The 20,655-nt window shown below is 41.9% G+C and overlaps 1 protein-coding gene across 1 annotated transcript in view; it reads right to left on the bottom strand.

Moving 5' to 3' along the window:
- The window catches only part of VPS41 (VPS41 subunit of HOPS complex), a 168,745-nt gene that overhangs the window by 23,286 nt on the left and 124,804 nt on the right, over nt 1-20,655 (bottom strand). The window contains exons 13-22 of the mRNA XM_029926759.1: nt 19,435-19,550; nt 18,055-18,111; nt 16,819-16,880; nt 15,393-15,474; nt 11,124-11,216; nt 5,383-5,510; nt 3,371-3,515; nt 1,219-1,260; nt 1,023-1,073; nt 270-407 (exon numbers count right to left, since the gene is read on the bottom strand). Of these exons, the coding sequence (XP_029782619.1) occupies nt 270-407; nt 1,023-1,073; nt 1,219-1,260; nt 3,371-3,515; nt 5,383-5,510; nt 11,124-11,216; nt 15,393-15,474; nt 16,819-16,880; nt 18,055-18,111; nt 19,435-19,550 (914 nt within the window). The remainder of the gene's footprint in view (nt 1-269; nt 408-1,022; nt 1,074-1,218; nt 1,261-3,370; nt 3,516-5,382; nt 5,511-11,123; nt 11,217-15,392; nt 15,475-16,818; nt 16,881-18,054; nt 18,112-19,434; nt 19,551-20,655) is intronic.

The raw sequence follows: 20,655 nt of genomic DNA, 5'->3' as shown, positions 1-20,655 counted from the left end.
TTTTTTTAAGTTTATTTATTTATTCATTGAGAGAGGGAGGAAGATTGAGAGAGAGAGAGAGAGAGAGAGAGAGAGAGAGAGAGAGAGAGAAAACATGAGTAGGGTAAAAGCAGAGAAAGAGAAGAGAGAGAATCCCAAGCAGGTTCTGTGCGATCAGGGTAGATTTCGACATGGGGCTCAAACTCACAAACTGCAAGATCATGATCTCAGCTGAAACCAAGAATTGGATGCTAAACCAACTGAGCCACTCAGGTGCCCCTGTGACTTACCTTTTCAAGTGGGCAATGGGTACTATCTCGGAGAAAGGGAAGTAAGTTTGGTCGATCATATTCAGCATAAAGGCTAATCTGCTTTTCATGGTAACGTTGCCCCTTATGGTGGTCTCTCTTGAAAAGCTTATGCAGATACTAAAAAAAAAAAGGAATAAGCCATGAATATGAAAACAAGAAAAGCTATACCTGTTTAATACTGCTATATTCAGGTCTGAATAGCTTGGGGGAAAAGCAGTTTTCAGGAGGAAAAGTGGAAAGAACACCTTCAGAAGAGCAAGGACATTCTGATATTCTCTCTAGAATGACCTTGAGTGACCTGGCTCAACTACTTAACCAGTACTACCACTGAGGCCAAATGAGAAGAGGGATGAGCTAGCAGGAGGGTGGGGGATAGAGAAATAAGGCTCTGTTCTTGGACCCTTCCGAGGTATGGTAATTTATGATGTACTTGTACTCAGTGGTAACTATAGAAGCAAGGTGCTTACTCCTAGACACGGCCTGGTGATACAAACATGAATATGAGAACTTTTCCTAAATACACAATTCAGGTAGGAGTCAAAGTTAAAGTACCCGATCTGTAATTAGTCTCTAGCTGGGGTGGGAGCATACTAATTGTGGATTATGGTTGGTGGTCAAACCTCTCATCCAAGGAGTGACCTGGGCAAACTCCTGCTGGATACCCCCACCAATAGGGACAGGTGGCTCAACCACTATGCAATCAAAGGGGCAAACGAAGACGGTCATGCTCACCACGTGCTGCAGCTCTGGTCTGTCTTCTAATTCTTCCACTACCTTTTTAATCTAGAGAGAAAAGGAATTTTTAAACATGGAGTTACAGGAGGACACAAACAGCTGCGAGACCATCTGACAAACATCTCGCTTCCTTATGGTGAGGGTGCTCCCAGACCCTCATCTGGCAACACATATAAAAACAAAAGATACTCACTGAAATCTTATCTTCATTGTCCAAAAGCATGTCAACAGCTTTCTGAAATTAAAAAAAAAAGTAGCCACAGTCATTGACCTGTGCTGTGTAAGAGGAGAACACTGAACACTGTGCCGCACATGCCGTCACAGTTCACGGGGGAGGGTTTCTTTTCCACACGTAAGGGTCCCTTTGAGTTATCACAGCCCTTAAGGGAGACGTGTAAAAGAACGTATTTTAACATGTGTCTCAATCTGAGGCCTGTGTGTTTTGCACACCACTGAAACACTGTCCTGCTACAACTTACCAAACACCAAACATCTCCTCTACACACAGTCTAGCCTCCGTGTTGTCGGATGTAGCTTCACAGCCACTCCTGTGACTCTCACTCGTTACGGAGTGCGTGCTGTTTCTAGGACCACAAAAATGAGCTTCACTTCCTGCTGCCTGAACCCTCACTGTGGCTCTCTACGGATTCCACAGGTGTTAAGGGGCTGGTCTTATGTGGCGAAGAGGCTAAGAGCCAGGAAAAAATTAGATATTTGGAGTCTCATACAGATACAAAGCTTATGGATTTTCAGAATTTATTTACCTTTAACATTCAGGAAACACATATCAGAGCATGTCCGTAACAGCAGGGAGCGGGAAGATAGCTCACCAGATGGAGCGTCATACATGATACCCACGTCCTGCTCTTGACCCTGCTGCTGCCTGTAATTAGGCATTTGTTTCCCCGCTAAAATATGACGATGTTAGAAATTATCTTTAAAGTATCTTCTAATTAGAAAACTCCGATTCCTTAACTTTGGTTCATACTCTTGAACGGCAATTAGTCTCAACTCGTTCATCCTTTTTTCCCTACAGCTACAGGTGCCAAACTTGGCTCCTGAGACACATGTGGGGGTGGGGGTGGAAGGAAGGGGAGAGCAGATAAGGACGGAATGGAATTAATTTTTATGTAAGCATTTCATCCTCTTAATCATCTTTTGCCAGAGAAGCACCACCTCTGCCCCTGAACTTCTTCAGAACTGTACGCATTCTTTTTAGATTGGTAGTCCCCAAAGACTTAAACCATTCAGTATGAAACAAGGGCTAAAAGCCATCTTTCAGGGGGGAAAAAAGTAGATTCAGCTTCTATTTAAGTTTAACTTTATGAAGACTAATCTATATCACATAACATATACATAATATACATGTATACGTACATACACAATATAGGGCAGAACACCCTTTAATGTAATAAAATAAAATAGAAAAATCAATGTAATCCTTTTGGAGCCTTGCAGGTTATACTCTTTAACTAAAATTTCAATTTTCTGAATGAGGAACTGTGTTTTATGAACTTTTTTATGTCCATCATGGTTATTTGTGATTAGCTTTCTATGTTTCACACACACACGCACGCACCCACGCACCACTGTGAGCTGCAGGGGATGGGTGGCCTCATGAGTCAAGCAACCTACTGTTCAAATCTGTGCAATAAAAATAACACATCCTGCAAGTCTGAGCCCAAGTAAATCTGTGAGTGCCAAGTGAATAAAATTACAATAAATGGATCAAAACAGAGGTTCGCCTAACATTTTAATTCTGGGATATACAAAGAGAGGTGAACGAGCCAAAGTGTATTGGCTAGTTTCTCTGTTTCTATGAATTATGTGAATTGTTTGACTACACAATTACTTCACACACACATACAACTTTCAAAGCTCCACATCAGATTATGATGGTTTTTGCAGAATAACGACATCAAGTAAAGGATTCCTGAATCCCAAGTACTAAAATAGCCTAACACATCTCGGGGCATCGGGGTGTCTTAGTTGGTTAAGCATTGGACTCTTGATCTCGGCGCAGGTCATGATCTCAGATTTCGTGAGATCAAGCTCTGTGACGGGCTTTGCACTGGCAGCACAGGGCCTGCTTGGGATTCTCTCTCCCTCTCTTTCTCTGCCCCTCCCCTGCACACGTACACACTCTTTCTCTCTTTCAAAATAAATAAACTTCAAGAAAGAAATAATATAGCTTAGCATCTAGTGAGGATCAGTGTTCTGAACATGATCACATACAGCCAAGCTACTTGATTTATTACCTTCTCCAAAATTTGAATAGGTGTCCAATTATGAAAACTTTAGAGGAGTAAAAATAATTGATTGATATAAAATAAGAAATGCATTACCTCAGAATCAAAATCCATCAATAAAACAATTTTATCCTTGATAGAACTGAAAAGATTATGCTTGTGGATCAATTGGAAAACATCCTTATGTCTTAATGTTAAGTATATTTCCAGAGCATTGCCATAATTTTTGTCATAGGTGTACCTGGAAACACAAAATTTTTTATGTTAATGTTCATCAACACTTCAATTAAACACACATACACACATACAAATCACATTTTGCAGTATGAAAAACTGAAAAATTTGTTTCAATAGAAAAGTCCACTGCATTTGGAAGACTATTCCTTGGGGTTTAACTAGATGTGACTAGTAAGAACTTCTTTCTCGGAACCTTGCTTCCCATCTCGCCAAGTCTCAGGAAATTTATAATGTTCAAGTACTAAACGTTTTCTTTTATAGAAATTCTCAAACATTTTTCATAGAAATCCATATCCAGAGAAAGAAACTATGGTCCCTAACAAAGGTAATTCTTATTCCAGTAATAAAAAATACTCAGTCCTAGTGTTTTACAAGCAGTGTTCAGCAAATGGATTCTGTCCCAAAAGCTTATTTGTAATGGGAGCTTATAAAACTGATGTGTTTTTCTATTGAAACACTGTTTTTCACATTAATTCCGAAGCCAGCTCCTGAAAACCAACTGAACCTAAATTGTCCTTCGAGTCCATTATTAGTTAAGAATAATTGTTACGGGGCTCCTGGGTGGCTCAGTCAGTTAAGCATCTAACTTTGGCTCAGATCAGGATCTCGCGGTTCCTGAGTTCCAGCCCTGCACCAGGCTCTGTGCTGATGGCTCAGAGCCTGGAGTCTTCTTAAGATTCTGTGCTCCCAATCTCTATGCCCCTCCCCTGCTCACACTCTGTCTCTTTCTCAAAAATAAACAAACATTAAAATTTTTTTTAAGAACTATTATTTTAAAAATATTTTTATCACATTTATTCATTTTTGAGACAGACAGACAGACAGACAGACAGAGAGTACATGGGGAAAGGGCAGAGAGAGAGGGAGACACAAATCTGAAGCAGGTCCCAGGCTCTGAACTGTCAGCACAGAGGCTGATGCAGGGCTCAAACTCATGAACTACAAACTCAACAAACCTTCATTCATGACCTGAGCTGAAGTTGGATGCTTAACTGACTGAGCCACCCAGGCAACCCTAGTTAAGAATTAGTACAGTTAGTACTACAAAATCCAAGGAGTATCTAGAACAATGTTTCTAGAAGAAAATGGTCAGCATTCCAACCCAGAATGTAACAAACTACTAAACTCTGAGCCATTTTGGTGCAGTTTCTTGGTCTTGGCAAAGGACACGAGAAGATGGGCAGGGGTGGTGGGAATGCCCCGGAGAGGCTGACGCAGGAACAGGCTTCCCGACAAGACCTATGGCAGGCTTCTCTTCGCCAGACCAAGCTGCCCCAAGGCAGGAGTGTGTCTTACCTATTCTTGTATCAAAGGCATATAGAAGAAAGCCCGGATCACCTGAAGTGCCCAACAAATATGAAAACTATTAACCAAGCTTCCATCTTCTGAGGTCTGACTCAGTGCCAGGCAGTGTACTTAATTAGTTCTTAATTATGACCTCTCCTTCAAGCCTTCAAATCAGCCCATAAGGAATGTATCCATCTTATAGACAATGAATCTGAGATTTGGGACATTAACTGGCATGCAGACCCAAGAGTGACAGGATCCACAGCCTGCCTGGAAAACCGATTTTCTTCTGGAATCTAAGAACTGGCACTCTTCCCTTCTGAACCATTTCCTCTATGTAGAGCTGCTGACCAGGGTCCCCTCTCCTCTGGGAAATGGATTCCATTATGTTTGTACAGTTTCACACTTTTTCCTCACCTGCTAGCTGTTCACCAGAAGTTTATGAAAGGACTTTGCTAAGAGCGAATATAGGAAAATGATGTGAAAGTCTCCCTCTTCTGCGTCCTCCCCCTCCAGAGTCCTCAAGACATGAAAAACTCCTCAGGTGGATTGAATTGGAAAAAGCAGCACTAAATTATACTCACAGTTCTGCCAGGGTTTTGAGTAGGGTCCTATTTTGACTATCTTTCTTCAGGTGATCCCGAACTGCTTGAACTATTACTGAATTATTGTACAGATTTCCAGGCCATTCTCGGATTAGAGTGGCAAAACCCTAATCAAGGAGGAAAAACAGAAGAATGCTCTTTAAATAGAATAACAGTCCAAAAAGTTTAAACAATGCCTAAAAGTCTTCACATAAACAGACAGAAGAATTTGATGATTAAAACTCTGGTCCAGGGGTGCCCGTGGGGCTGCGTCGGTTGAGTGTCTAAGTCTTGATTTTGGCTCATGTCATGATCCCAGGGTCATGGAATCAAGTCCCGCATCAGGCTCTGCACTGAGTGTGGAGCCTGCTTAAGATTCTCTTTCTCCTTCTCCCCCCCCCCCCCCCCGCCCCCCGCCCAACTCACATGTTCTCTATCTAGAATAAAACAAACAAGCACAACTTTGGTCCATAAACGTATCACCAACTTTCAGACTCTGGTTTTCGGGGTGATGAGGGAGGCAGAGAATTACTGCACGCTAAGCTCTACCTACTGTTTCTGGAAGGAGGTGGTGTCCTCCAGTCCTGCACAGATAAGAAAGGCACCCCTGGGGTTCAATAATGCAATGCCGCACACAGAGTTTAGGTTTGCTTTACTTTAAACTCACTCTGGACTAACCGTAACAGCCGGATGACACTCTCAGCATCTTGAAGATGCTGCCCTGGTCGGCTCCTTTCCTCCCCACCTCCTGTGCCCTTTGCGCCTGGCCCCGCGTGCACTGGTCACACAGGTGTCCTGTGCAGCTGGCACTGCCACAGGCAATGGCTTGTTCCCACGGCAGATTCACCGGTACCCCACCTGCCACAAGATGCCATCTTTGTCCTCTTTCCATTCTTGCCTCTAAACCTAGTTTTGTTCAGGCGATTTGGGACTTTGGCTCAAATCTTGTTCCCTAGCTAGACCTCACATTCTGTGGTTCTCATAGAAACCCCCATATCTCCTGATTGGATCCTGTTTCCCTCCTACAGTTGATTCCTGGCTGGTATCCCGGGCAGCCTCGGCCGTCCTGATTCCTGATTTCAGAGCTCAGGTTTTGTAACTCAAAATATGGCCGAGGACTTTGCTTACTGATCCTTGAAACTTGTAGAGAAAAACCTTAGATGTGTTCAAGACGGCAAAGAGAAGTAAAAACTCTTCATGTTATCAAAAAAGACCCTATTAATATTAATTATCTCAACTAGTGCTTTAATAAACTATGACTTTAGTTAAGTGACATTCACTTATTTTAATGTTTGATTATTTTTGTGAGAGAGAGAGCACGAGTGAGGGAAGGGCAGAGAAAGAGAGGGAGGGAGAGAATCCCAAGCAGGCTTCACGTTGTCAGCACAGAGCCCGATGTGGGGCTTGATCTCACAAACTTTGAGATTATGACCTGAGCCGAAATCAAGAGTTGGACAATTAACTGGCTGAGCCACCCAGGCGCCCCACTTAAGTGAGATTCAGAAATGAAAATAGTGTGGTGGAATTTGCTTCTGTAAAGTACCAAGATTTTGTTCAAAGAAAATGCCAAAGAATCAGGATCATGGTCTCGATTCAAGTCCTACCTAACCCTAGGAAGGATGGCAGGAGACCAGAACAACAGGCACCATGTTTTCCATCCAAACTGCAACCTTCGCACATAAGAGCATGACTGCAGCTCGACTGGAGAGGTTTGGGAAGACGTGTCCCTAAGTAAAGATGGTGCATCTTATAAAACCACTGAATCAGAATATTAAAATATTCTTAGAGCCAAAATGATACTTTGGATCAAGTTTCAATGTTTTAAGACTGCAAAATTTAAAAAAGTCTGAAAAGATTCCCAGCCAAACAGTGGTGGCTCTCAGTAGCCCTGAGACCAGGAATAACACTGGTTTTGAAAGGAGGCGGCTTGGCTCCACTTTCTCTCCTCCCCATTCATGTGGCGGCCTGGCAGTGCTGCCAAGTTCTAATACAAAAGGAGACAAAATGACCGGTCATACTGTGTGATAAGAACATGATGACTCCTACATAAACTGAAATAAACATTTATCACATTTCACGTTAGACTTTTCTCTGCTTAACTGGCTCCGTGCACCCTGGAATAGATGTGCTAAGAAGCACTGATGCAATCAACCCTGCAGCCTTTATGATTAATCAGAGGACACGGTTATCAGGGAGCAGTTATGACTGATGGGCAACGTCAGAGAGCATCTCAGTGCCCACCAGAGTTAAGTACAAGGTTACGCAATGTTCCTTAAATGAAACACCATGGCCATTGTCCTACTTCTAATAAGCTTACATGTTTGTCATTAAGTTTAACTCATCATGGAGCTCCAGTGGCACAATTGGTTAGCCTACGGTACTTATAAAAATAATTCTGCTATGGCATGCCTGGGTGGTCAGTCAGTTAAGCAGCTGACTTCAGCTCAGGTCATGATCTCACTGTGTGTGGGTTCAAGCCCCGCATCGGGCTCTGTGCTGACAGCTTGGAGCCTGGAACCTGCTTCAGATTTTGTGTCTCCCTCTCTCTCTCTGCCTCTCCCCTGCTCACACTTGTCTCTGTCTCTCAGAAGTGAATGTTAAAAAATTTTTTAAAAATATATAAATAATTCTGCTCGGTTGTAAATAAAAAGATGAAACCCCATAGAAACAAGCCATGAGGCATCACTACCTCCAAGTAAATACTGCCACTTCAAATATTTTTAGGAAGAAATTGAGAAGTCAATATTCCAGAGAGGTAGACAACTGTTTTTTGTTTTCCATCTGACTTTTAGTGCTGTTTAGTGACAAAATTTTCATCCACGTAATACGTGATCAAAAGTGTTGCTACAGAACACTGCTCCCTGGTCAATTATGTGATAATTTAATTCAAAATTAAACATGAAACTAAGATTGAGGGAAGGTAAACAATTTATAAGAGCTTATGACAGGGGCACCTGGTGGCTCAGTCGGTTAAGCAGCCAACTTCGGCTCAGGTCATGATCTCATGGTTCAGGAGTTCGAACCCTGTGTTGGGCTCTGTGTTGACAGGTCAGAGGCTGAAGCCTGCTTCCCATTCTGTGTCTCCCTCTCTCTCTGCCCCTCTCCCATTAATAATTCAAAAATAAATGAATGTTTAAAAAATAAAGAGCTTATGACAGTAACAATAAATTAGGTATACCCTTCTTTTGTACAGTACTGACCAGGCAGATGCCCTGAATATTTAGGAAGAAACACCCACAAACTCTAAGCTTAAGTCATGCTATTTCTTTCTCTCTTAGATAACAGACTTCCAGACATGAATCAATAGGATAACTTTAATGATACAGAATTTAAAACCGTTTCTTGAAAAAGAGCTGAATCATGTGAAAGAACTGTAACACGATCATAAAAATAATAAAACTGTGGCTTTCATGGTCAAATTACATTACTTGAGGAAGAGGACAAATATACTAAGCTTCAGTATTTCTCAATAAAATTCATATTTTTCTCCATCATTTTCATAGAACACTCATAATTCTCTTTTGGGAAAATGTACAGAGATGGCATATTTATGACAGCCACTCTGTACTCAGAACACACTGGAAAGAAACAGAAGACTGTTACAAGTCTTTTATTCAATATTGGAAATGTTTTCCAATAACTACGGTCAATAACGGCCTCTCATCAGACCTCGTATAGAACAGATCGCTCTGGCTTGTATCACTGATGTTTCAGTTGCTTAAAGCTTATCAATGTGGTCCCCCACTGAAGACAGGACTATGGTTTTTTAAATTCCTCTTGGATCCAACTGAGTACTCGGCCCTGCTCCAGCCCATGGCAGGTTCTAAACAAAGCTCTGCTGAACCGAACTGAACTGGAAATGAACAGAAACCATGCCTCCAGCCTCCATCAGCTGGCGTTCAACATAAATGACAGAAACTATCACCCTAAACTCTTCCAGAAGATCTACATCTACAGACCTAGAAAGGAAAAGATCCAGGCTCTGAAAGTAAGGCAATGATACTGACCACACATGCTTCAGGCTGCCTGCATCTTCCGTACCGAGGACACCTGGCAGACAGTAACTGGCCGAATGCCTGAGTTCTTAGCATATGGGCTCATGGTTTTAAAGGTCCCTGTGGATCTTAAGATCTAAACTTCACCTCAGAGTTAAAATGTAGTAGTGTTTGCCACAGGGTCCCGCTCTCCCTTAAATTCAATCTGTTATTGGCAGAAAAGGATCCTAACAAGGTACTCAGCAGGAGCTCGGAGGCCGAGGGTCACTCTCCTCATTCCCTCTCCAGTCTGCTTGCCACCTGCACGTTTTAACATTTTTGCGAGCCACCTCAAGTCCTTGTGCAGAGTCCTCCTGAAACATAACACCAAGATAGAAGGTGGCAATGACGGCCCGTGGCGTACTACAAGGCACCAAAAATGAACACTTATCCCTGGGGTTAGGCTCTTGGAACTTAATAAGGAGCTGCTGACGGTGCTGTTTTATGAAAGGCTCGGAAGGCTGGGCAGAAGCTGAAGACGGCAGCCTGTCGTCCGACATCTCCTGGTTTGTGGAGCCTCCTGACATCAGTCACTGACGTGAAAAAGAGCTGATGGGCTTAGAATCTGCGTATCAGAAACCTCCTTCCTCTGGTCGGAGGGGAAGAAGGCTGAGGCTCGGCCATATGCTTGGTTGACAGCTTTCCTAGAGCTCCAAGCACATTACCTCGTCATGTGTTTGCATCAGGGTTTCTCAACCTCAGTGCTGTTGACATTTGAGGACAAATGGTTGTGTGTCACGGGGGCTCTCTTGCTCTTTGTAGGATGCTCAGTAGTGTCCTTGCTGGCCTCCATCCATTAAACTGGTGTCAGTAGCAACAATGACCTAGTCACGATAACCAAAACTGTCTCCAGACTTCGCCCAAAGTCCCTTGGGGGCCATAATCAGCCCCCGTTGAGAATCGTTGGTTTACACGCTTGCGTGCGACACACACCATGAGCTACTGCCAAATGCTCATCGTTTCATTTGCATCTGCGTGCTTGGCGCCTAGCGCATGCCTGCACTGCAGCAGACACTCCACAGGTATTTTCTGAATAAATGCGTGTGAAATTAAGAAACTTTAAGACTCAGAATCCATTTTGGGTGCATGCTAACACCCAATTTAAATTCAAATCCAGGCATGCCAATTTTTTAAATGTAGGCCCGTGAACCTTAAGTTCTTTAATCTTTAGTTTCCTCATCTGTAAAATTGGGTATTACCATTTATGGGGTTGACGGAAGTATAAAATTGCAACACGCATGTGAAAGCAGAGACCCTATGGTAGATGACAGCCATGGAAACACCACCTTTCCCCGTCGTCAATAGGCAAACAGATCTTTCCCAAGTCACTTCTCCCTTCCTGCCCCCCTTCCCCCCAACACCCCGGTTTCCCTTCATTCGCCTTTGGCAGACTTAGTTCTGAGTCTCAAGCATCAATGGCGGCTGTTCTACATACGAAATCTCCAAACAACATTTAGTCCTTTTTCTTTACCCCTTTCAAGGAGCCAAAGGAATTAGCTGTAGGAAATTATAAAGGAGGGAGGAACCGTCTGTGACCTACGCACACTAGAGATTTCCACGGTCTACACAGACACAAGTGGGTATCGGGGTCTATCCTCGGTTTTATCTCACGTGACCCACAAATCTGCTCCCTGTATTACTTATCTAGGTTTCTTCCCACTTTCCCACTGAGAGCAAGTAAATATGACTGTGTCAGAATGGCCGTACCTCGTAATCACTTTCCAGAAATTCATGTAAGATCATTTCATAGATGAGTGGCTTCAGAACTGGGTCTCCCCTTGGCAAGTAAGGACTAATAGCCTAAGGAAGGAAAAGGAAAAAAACTCTTTGAGAAGGGACAAAACAAAATCATACCCCAATTACATAGAAAATGTAAAAGTACAGAGAGCTTCCCCCACCTACTGTAGGGTTACATTCTGATAAACCCATCATAAATTGAGAATATTTTAAGTCAGAAATGCATTCAAAGCTCCCGCTCTTCTGAACATCACAGCTTAGCCGAGCCTACCTTAGAAGTGCTCACAACACGTATGTTAGCCGACAGTTGGGCAAAATCATGTAAGACACGGCCTGTTTTTATTATAAAGTGGTGAATATCTCTTAGTTTATTGAATATTGTACTGAAAATGAAGAGCAAACTGGCTGTGAGCTTATGGGCTGCCGACCCTGGTGACAGCACAGCTGACCTGACCAGGAGCTGCCCGAGCCTGGCCTGCCCTCCAGCGCCACAGCCTCACCCCGTGTATCGCCAGCCCGGGGAAAGATCCGAATCCACAGCACAGTTTCCACTGATTGCGTATCGCTTTTGCACCAGATGTAAAGTTGAAAAACCAGACGTTAAAACTACTATAAGTAGGAGACCATCTGTGTATTTTTGGCGTCTAACTTTGGTGCAGGTCAGGATCTCATGGTTCCTGAGTTCGAGCCCCATGTCAGGCTCTGTGCTGACAGTACAACACAGAGCCTGCTTCAGAGTGTCTCTCTCTCTCTCTCTCTCTCTCTCTCTCTCTCTCTCTTTGCCCCTACCCCATTTATACTCTATCTCTCTCAAAAAAAAAAAAAAAAAACATAAAAAAATACATTTTTTTAAATGTAAGGCAACAGAATACTGTGGAAAATTATGAAAAGAAAAATCCAAATAAACTCTGTCTTATAACACATTACAATATATTTTCAAAAGTATACATAAGGCGTATGTATGTATGAATGATGAATAATAAAACTGCCTCAGGGTAAACATTCTCTGTTCTTCCTGATGAATTAATGAAAATCTAAATAATAGGAAACATAATATTTATGTCACAGAAATAAAAGCTCTATCTTAAGTAATCAAGGAGTTACAGGTCATCTATCCCTGTTTTGTTTTTTTTTTTTTACTTACAATGGAATATATCACTCTTTAAAAACATATAATCAACATTTGACATTAAGGGAAAATAACACACCTTGCCTTCTTTACTGTTTAGTGCTGCCTGCTGAATTTCCAAACGCTGTTAAATGACTCTGCAGTGCACTATGTACCCATCACCATACTCTGTCCTGGGGACATGGACCCAGAGTCACCATCCCAAGGGGCTCAAAGCCTCAGAGGGATGGTATGCACACATCTAAACAGCCAACTGCAGTGCTATGTGCTAAGTGTTCTAAGAAAGGGGTTCACAAGGCGCTGGATAAGCAGGGGCAGAGCCTGTATACTGAGGCAGAAAAGATGGACGCCAGCCATCTATCAGGAAAACACGGGGAAGGGCACCCTGGGGAAGGGCAGAGGGCACAGGGTGGAGCCAGGGATGTGCACTGTGTTCAGGGAGACCAGAGTGGCTCAGAGATGTGGGACAGGGGTCCTAGAAGCGAGCTAAGGCTGGAGGAAAAGGGGAAGCAGGGCAATAAAAGCAATGTGGGTTTTATACTTGGAGCAGAAGGGCAGGGAAAAGAGCAGATTTCTTTTTTAAACCACTAGCCCTGGGTAGGGCTGTTCATCCATCTGTCTGACAGCACAGATGAGAGTCCAGGCAGCGGCACTGGAGGGGAGGCGAGGGGCTGACGCGGTAGGCAGACAGGAACTGCAGATGAGACAGAATCACATGTTCTCGTCAGGGCAGCGCTGCGAGCTGTAAAGCGCGGAGGGATGGGCGTAGCGTGGAGTCACAGATACAGACTGAGAGGAGGAGGAGGAGGACCAACTCTGGGAAAGAAATGATTCATGTTGATCTGAGTGATCGTTATCAGCAGTTCAGGAAAGAAGAATGGCCATCACAGGTTTTGAGCATAGACAGGACTGTAACAGAGAGGTCTGGGTTACGGAGCCATCAGTGTAAACATGGCCCCACCACTGGGTAAGCTTCTCCAGGAGCAGCCCCGTGAACAAGACAAGCAGTGTCCCTGGGGTAAGAACAGGAGGGCAAAATGCAGAGGTCACAGGGCGGGCAGCCTGAGTACGTGGGAATTTTTATTTTTATTTTTTAAAGTTTAAAAAAAACTTTTTGAGAGAGAGAGCACTAGTGGGGGAGAGGGGCAGAAGCGGGGGGGGGAAGACAGAGAGAGAGAGAGAGAGACTGACTCTCAAGCAGACTCCACACTCAATGTTCAGTGCGGAGCCTGACAAAGGGCACTATCCCACAACCCCTGGATCATGACCTGAGCTGAAATCAAAAGTCGACTAAGCCACCCAGGCACCTCATAGCTAGAAATTTTTAAAAACATATTCATAACTCTAAGAGAACACTGTGAAGGTTCACAAATATTGAAAAAAATAAATGTTTTAAGCAAGCATACGATACTTTATTGTTTAGTTTGGATGTTCTGCAATAAGTTGAAAGGTAAACTGTTTCCCAATCAACAAAACTAAAAGGTAACCATCAAAATGGGAGGGGATTTTTGTTTTTTGCAATGGCCTATCAGATAAAGGGTTAGTATCTAAAATATATAAATAATTTTATTTTTTAAATTTTTAATGTTTTATTTATTTTTGAGAGAGAGAGAGAGAGAGAGAGAGAACATGAGCAGAGGAGGGTCAGAGAGAGAAGGAGACACAGAATCCAAAAACAGGCCCCAGGTTCTGAGCTGTCAGCACAGAGCCCAACACAGGGCTCGAACCCACGAACTGTGAGATCATGACCTGAGCCAAAGTCGAACGCTTAACCGACTGAGCCACCCAGGCAAGGAATTTTAAAACTAAATATATAAGGAATGTAAATTTATAAAACTGAACATCCAGAAAACAAATAATCCAGTTAAAAAATGGGCAGAAGACATGAACAGACATTTTTCCAAAGGAGACATACAAATGGCTAACAAGCCAATGGAAAGATCCTTGACATCATTCATCATTAGGGAAATACAAATCAAAACTACAGTGAGATATCAACTCACACCTGTCAAATGGCTAAAATTAACAACTCCAACAACAGAAGTTGGTGAGGATGTGGAGAAAGGAGAGCCCTCTTACACTGCTGGTGGGAATGCAACCTGGGGCAACCACCCTGGAAAACAGCATGGAGTCTCCTCCAGGAGTTAAAAATAGAGCCACTCTACCATCCAGCAATTGTACTAGTAGGTATTTATCCAAAGGACACAACATTGCTGATTTGAAGGAATACATGGATACCAATGAGAGCAGCATTATCAACAATCGTCAAATTATGGAAAGAGCCCAAATGTCCATCGACTGATAAATGGATAAGATGAAATATTACTCAACCATAAAAAGGAATAAAATCTTGCCATTTGCAATGACATGGATGGAGCTAGAGTGTATTATGCTAAGTGAAATAAGTCAGTCAGAGAAAAGACCAATACCATATGATTTCAGTCATAAGTGGAATTTAAGAAATAAAACAGATGTGAACATAGAGAAAAGGGTAAAAAAAGGAGAAGGAAGCAAATTATAAGACAACAGAGAACAAACTGAGGGTTGTTGGAGGGAGGTTGGGTGATGGGCATCAAGGAGGGCACTTATCACAAGTGTGATGAGCCCTGGGTGTTGTATGTAAGTGATGAATCACTAAATTTTACACCTGAAACTAATATTACACTGGAAATTAATGAAAACTTGAAAAAGAAAAAAGAGGGTGAAGACAAGAAATATCGAACTACATGTTGTAGTTACATGGTCAACCTTTTCAATTTGTCTTCCAGCAAATAAATTATTTAAAAAATACATTCATTCTTCAGTACATTTGAATAGAGCCTCATGCTGTTTTAATATGTAGAATTAGACTATGCCTGCTTTACATATTCATAAAAAGAACATAACAACTTCATCTAAACACAGACAGAACTGGAGTGATATAAGAAGGTATAATACATAGGTATATATTTTATACACATGAAATATAAATCAGATTTATATATTTGATTTTTCTTCCTAGCTGAGATAACACTCACTTTTCATGAAGGAACTGGTCTTTATTTTATTTCCATCTCAATACTAATATACTACATACAAAAATTAAGAGTTAAAAATAAGGCTGTGCTTACCTTAAGCTGTCCAATTTCTTTAAATTTATAAACTTCAAATTCCCAGAGTGCTGCATTTTTCCCAAGGATTTTCTGGCATTTGCTGGCAGTCAAAACATCCCAGGGAGAAAGCAAAAAGGAATAAGGAATACATTTCCTCCACTGGTTTAGATAAATCTCTCATCCCAGAGCTGTGATAAATTTCCACCTCAAGTGCCAATGAACATAAAGGCATTACTAGCTAACTATGTGTCTGCATATACAAGGTTAACAGAAACCATGACAATTAGTACAAAATACTTAGAAATAAAGAGGAGTCCCTTTCAGAAGGCTACGATTAGGGATTTTGCCAATGATTATCCTGTTCCGAGCTTCCTTCACGTCCAGACGAGAGCTGCTAGTGTGGGAGCCAGCAGGCTGGGGACCTTGAAGAAATGTCACCATGCCCGAAAAGTACCAATGTAAACCACTTCTTGAATGGCTTTTAAACAATGGACTACAAAATCAGACTTCAGAAAACTAAAATCCTATCACAGTATATAATCTGGAGAAATATTTATATATGGAAAAAAAGTAATTTACACCGCAAAAAAAAAAAAAAACCAAAGAAAAAAACAAAAAAAGTTTCCCTCAATCTCAGAAAATAAAAGGTAGGCCTGAAGCCTCAGTTTCCAGGCTGCTGTGTGGTCCTACAGGCGTGCACCCTGAAGCTCCAGGGGGGGCCACACCCACACACTCACTATGTAACATTTATGATCTTGTCCCCCACAGACCCCTGTGGACCCAAAGCCTGAAATCTGGTCAGTTCTGTTTAACTGCCACCCTTTTATTGGTGGACCATCCACCTTGAAGTATAAGCAGTGGCACTGACTGCCCTGTCAAGATGTCAGCAGAGTAAACAGCCCTGGAAATGAGAGACACACACAATGTTTCCCTCCAGGGCAAAGGGCAGGTTTGCTATGATAAAAAAATTAACCCTGCTCCTCTGAAGCTAAGGGCAGGCAGGATTCCTGCCCGTTATAAAAGAATCAGATGCCCGAAGGTCAGGGTCCCTCTCCTGTGCAGTGCCCTCTGCAGGAAGCGGGGCTGTGGGATGGGGCACAAATGCGGACACTCTGGCTATGGCTACTGCGGCGTTAGCCGGCACCTCCGACCCAGGAGTCTCACGTCTTCGCCAGCAACCACGAAGCTGCGGTGCTAACCTGTTAGCTTATAAAAAGGGGAAACTCTCAGACTCTTCATGTTTTTCACATCCTTCTCATTAAATTCTCTTGTTTGGTGAAAATGAGACAGTAGGTGGGTAAGTAACAAATCCATGCTAATACTCAAAAGTTACCCCTGTAAGAAAGATCTAAAAAACATCAACCTCAGAGAATGGCTTATTTTATTATAAACATTTCTCTCTTCTACTTATACTAACAAATAATTGTGAAAATGTCATTATTACCGTGCTGCTATGTCATACTCCCCTTTCTCCACCAGGTGGTCTATATATGCCAAGCCAATGTCCTAGGGAAAAGGAGATGAAGGAATTCCATAATTAATTGGAAAACTGCAAAGTTGAGCCTCAGATCCCGAGCAGGCCATGACCTTAGTGTGCTGCTGGCACTACTGCCTATCTGTTGTACATGCCTTCGTGTGCTGTACGTAACTGTGCTCATTTCCTTCCGAAACATGTTTATATGCCCCTGTGTTTCTATTTTCACCTTAGCTCAGGTCATGATCTCACGGTTCATGAGTTCAAGCCCTGCACTGGGCTGTGTGCTGACAGCTCAGAGCCTGAAGCCTGTTTCAGATTCTGTGTCTCCCTCTCTCTGCCCTCCCATCCCGCCAACTCATGCTTTCTCAAAAATAAACACTAAGGAAAAAACTTTTCTAATTAAAAAAGAAACAAAAAGGACAACTAGGTTTCCAGTTTTCATCTGTGAACTACGGTCCTGGATTGGCTGGTCTCTAAAGACCTTCACACTCCTTCCATCTGCAAATTCACTGCCACAATCAGCAAAGAAATGGGCTTTTAGTCACCGTATTTTTCTAGAGTCCAAAATGTAATGAAAGTTGTATCTGAGGTCCTGGATTCATCTCCATAACACAAATGACTCTGATTATGAACACAATGAAGCAATCCGGCATTATGACACCAGTCTTTTTTTTTTTTTTTTTAACATTTTATTTATTTTTGAGAGACAGACAGAGCATGAGCAGGGGATGATCAGAGAGAGAGGGAGACACAGAATCCAAAGCAGGCTCCAGACTCTGAGCTGTTAGCACAGAGCCCGACACAGGGCTTGAACCCATGAACTGTGAGATCATGACCTGAGCCGAAGTCAGACGCTCAATTGACTGAGCCACCCAGGCACCCAAGAAAACACTCTTGGTAAATTTGAGGATAGTGCAAAGAAAAGCTCCCTGCACACAATGGGACAGTTCTGTATTTAAAGTGCATTTCACAAATCCAGGGTCCAAACTACTCCAAACTGCCTCCCAGCAAGTGTCCAAGCCTCTTGTTTACAAGCAGAAACAGATTCAATACAATGAAATATTTTGATCTTGCAGGTTAGAGAATTGGTCTGAAATAAAGTCTCAGAAAGGTAGGAAAAAATCTCTTCTTTTCAAATTACTTTCAGTCTCATAACTTATCAAAGGTAAAGTTATGTTTCAAATAATAAAATCACACACTTACTAGAATCTTATGTCTTTTAATGTTCTTCTGGCTGATTTCAGCTGCCATCAAAGCTTCCTATGTTTACAGAAGCAGGATAAAGGGTGTAGAAAAGAAGGGAGGGAAAATGGAAGAGAGGGGGAAAGAAAGATATTGAGGTTATAAACACTATATTATGTTTTAAAGTTCTAGACTACATAAATAAAGCCCCATTTTCCATGGCTTTTGCTTCATGCATAGGCATTTTAATGTTATGGTTGAATGAACCTCACTGCATTCAAACTCCAGCAGAAGCATTCAACCAAAATGAAGACTTCTCTTATTTCCATTTGAATGCATTTCCACATTAGGATATTGGAATCACATTTCAGACACAAATCAAAATACAGCAACATCTCCTGGGTTCAAACAAACAAAAAAATTCATCTGTCATTCTAAATCTGCATGATGTACAGTGACAAAGGGCCCCTTTCCCTTTGTGGGACACAAAACATAAACTCGATGCATACAGTTAAGTGTATCTGAAATTAAGATTTCAAAAATCCCTGATTTTACTTTCATCTTGGAAAGTTCAGAATTATTACTTTAACACAAAGGTTTAAAATATAAAATTATTTAAGAACTACTAGACCTGAAGCAATATGGTAATAAGTGAGATATGAACTCTGTATCAATACCAGGACTCAAGCTATTTTATAAATGAAAACCATCCCCCCACCCCCCAAATCCTTTCAGGTGGTTACAAACTTAAAGCAGCAAATAAGTAGATTATTTTGTGTCTGTTTGTTTTCAGTGAATAAGTATATAAGCCAATCTGGAGGGCATCTCTAACTAAACCAAACATTATAATGCCTTTTCAGCTTTTAAAGTTAAAAGGTTTTCTTTTCTAAAAAAAAAAAAAAAAAAAACAAGTAACCATGGAACATTTTTCTACTCAAATTAGTCTGAATCCAGACTCGGTGAAGGGCATATCCTCCCTCCTCTCTGATTAAGTAGTACAAACCATCCCAAGTGAGTATTAATTTGATAGCTTAATCTTATGTATGAAATTAGCACACAAATGAATGGTGTCACTAAAATACAGAAGAGACAATTCTGAAGTACTAGCTCGATCTTATATTCCTTGGAAAACCACAGAAGAAATACTTGAATAGGCTGCATCCAACCCACCTCGCTCCCTCTACCACCACACCTCTCCCTCCCCTGAACAACAAAGCCAGTTAACCTCCTTGTAATCTTTTCTCCCCTCATTTCTGAAAAGAGTATTGGAAAGTTATTAGACTCCTACCTATTTTTAGCTTACGACGTTTTAATTCACTGGCATGAGAGATTTATTACACAAATGTTTTAGCCTCTGTTACAGAGGCTGTTATACTTTTAGAAATGTAAATTCAAAACTACCTCATATTTCTTCTTTTCAAGGAGCCAGTCAATGTGGTCATCTTGGTCCCGTTCCTTGGCCACGACAATGTCTCTTGGACTGACGATGTAAAAGAGCGACTCCCCTTCAGAGTACTCTGTTGGTGAGGCAAGAAAGGAACAGCATGGATGGCTTGGTAGTACTCATTTTGGTAGTATTTCAGGGACTTGGTCAGGTTATGCAATTGCAGAGGAAACAGAAAACTTGCCCCCCTTTGGGGCAAGTGTGTTTGGCTCTGTCTGAAGGCAGGACTGCGTTAAGAAACATTTACGTGTACAATTATTTGAAAGAAAAAAAAAGGGGAGGGAAGAAAGGAATGTCAAAAAACTTCAAAAAAAAAGAAAAAGGTAGTTTATAATTTTGTGTTTATCACATTAACATTGTGACTTCGGCTGAAAGATGGTGATCAAAATTCCCCATGTCTACTGTGTGCTAGAATCCATCTTCTGTATATAAACTTAAATTTATGGCCATTTACAGCACTGTTCTATTTTTACAGAACAATTACACTGCACAGTTGGCAATAAATGTTTCCTCCTCATCAAGGTCAAGGCCATCTAAAGCATAAATGACAGATGCCCCAGGCCCTGGAGACATCATCTATCATTTCAGCACGTTGTGTACAACGCCAGTCGTGAGGGTTCCTGCAGAATTCAATTATACCATGTTGGGAAGGGTTTCTAAGTGTGCAGTGGAGTTTGTTCTGATTAAATGCCTTGACTGGACACTTCCGGTTGTGAATCACATTTGCTTTTTGCCAAGTTCAGAATGTACTCTCACATTTCTCCATATAAGAAAGCTCAAACTGGGGGTGCTTGGGTGGCTCAGTGGGTTAAGTGTCCAGTTTTGTTCAGGTCATGATCTTGTGGTTGATGAGTTGGTGCGGGCTCTGTGCTGACAGCTCAGAGCCTGCTTTGGATTCTGTTTCTCCCTCTTTCTCTGTCTCTCCCCTACTTGTGCTCTCTCTCAAAAATAAACAAACATTAAAAAAAAATTAAGAAAAAGAAAGCTCACTCCCTTATGACCCAGCAATAGCACTGCTAGGGATTTACCCAAGGGATACAGAAATGCTGATGCATAGGAGCACATGTACCCCAATGTTCATAGCAGCACTGTCAACAATAGCCAAAACATGGAAAGAGCCTAAATGTCCATCACCTGATGAGTGGAGCAAGAAGATGTGGTGTATATACACAATGGAG

This window comes from Suricata suricatta, chromosome 2, assembly GCF_006229205.1.
Source record: "Suricata suricatta isolate VVHF042 chromosome 2, meerkat_22Aug2017_6uvM2_HiC, whole genome shotgun sequence".
NCBI classification, from domain to species: Eukaryota; Metazoa; Chordata; class Mammalia; order Carnivora; family Herpestidae; genus Suricata; species Suricata suricatta.
This window is presented reverse-complemented; position numbering and strand designations above follow the sequence as displayed.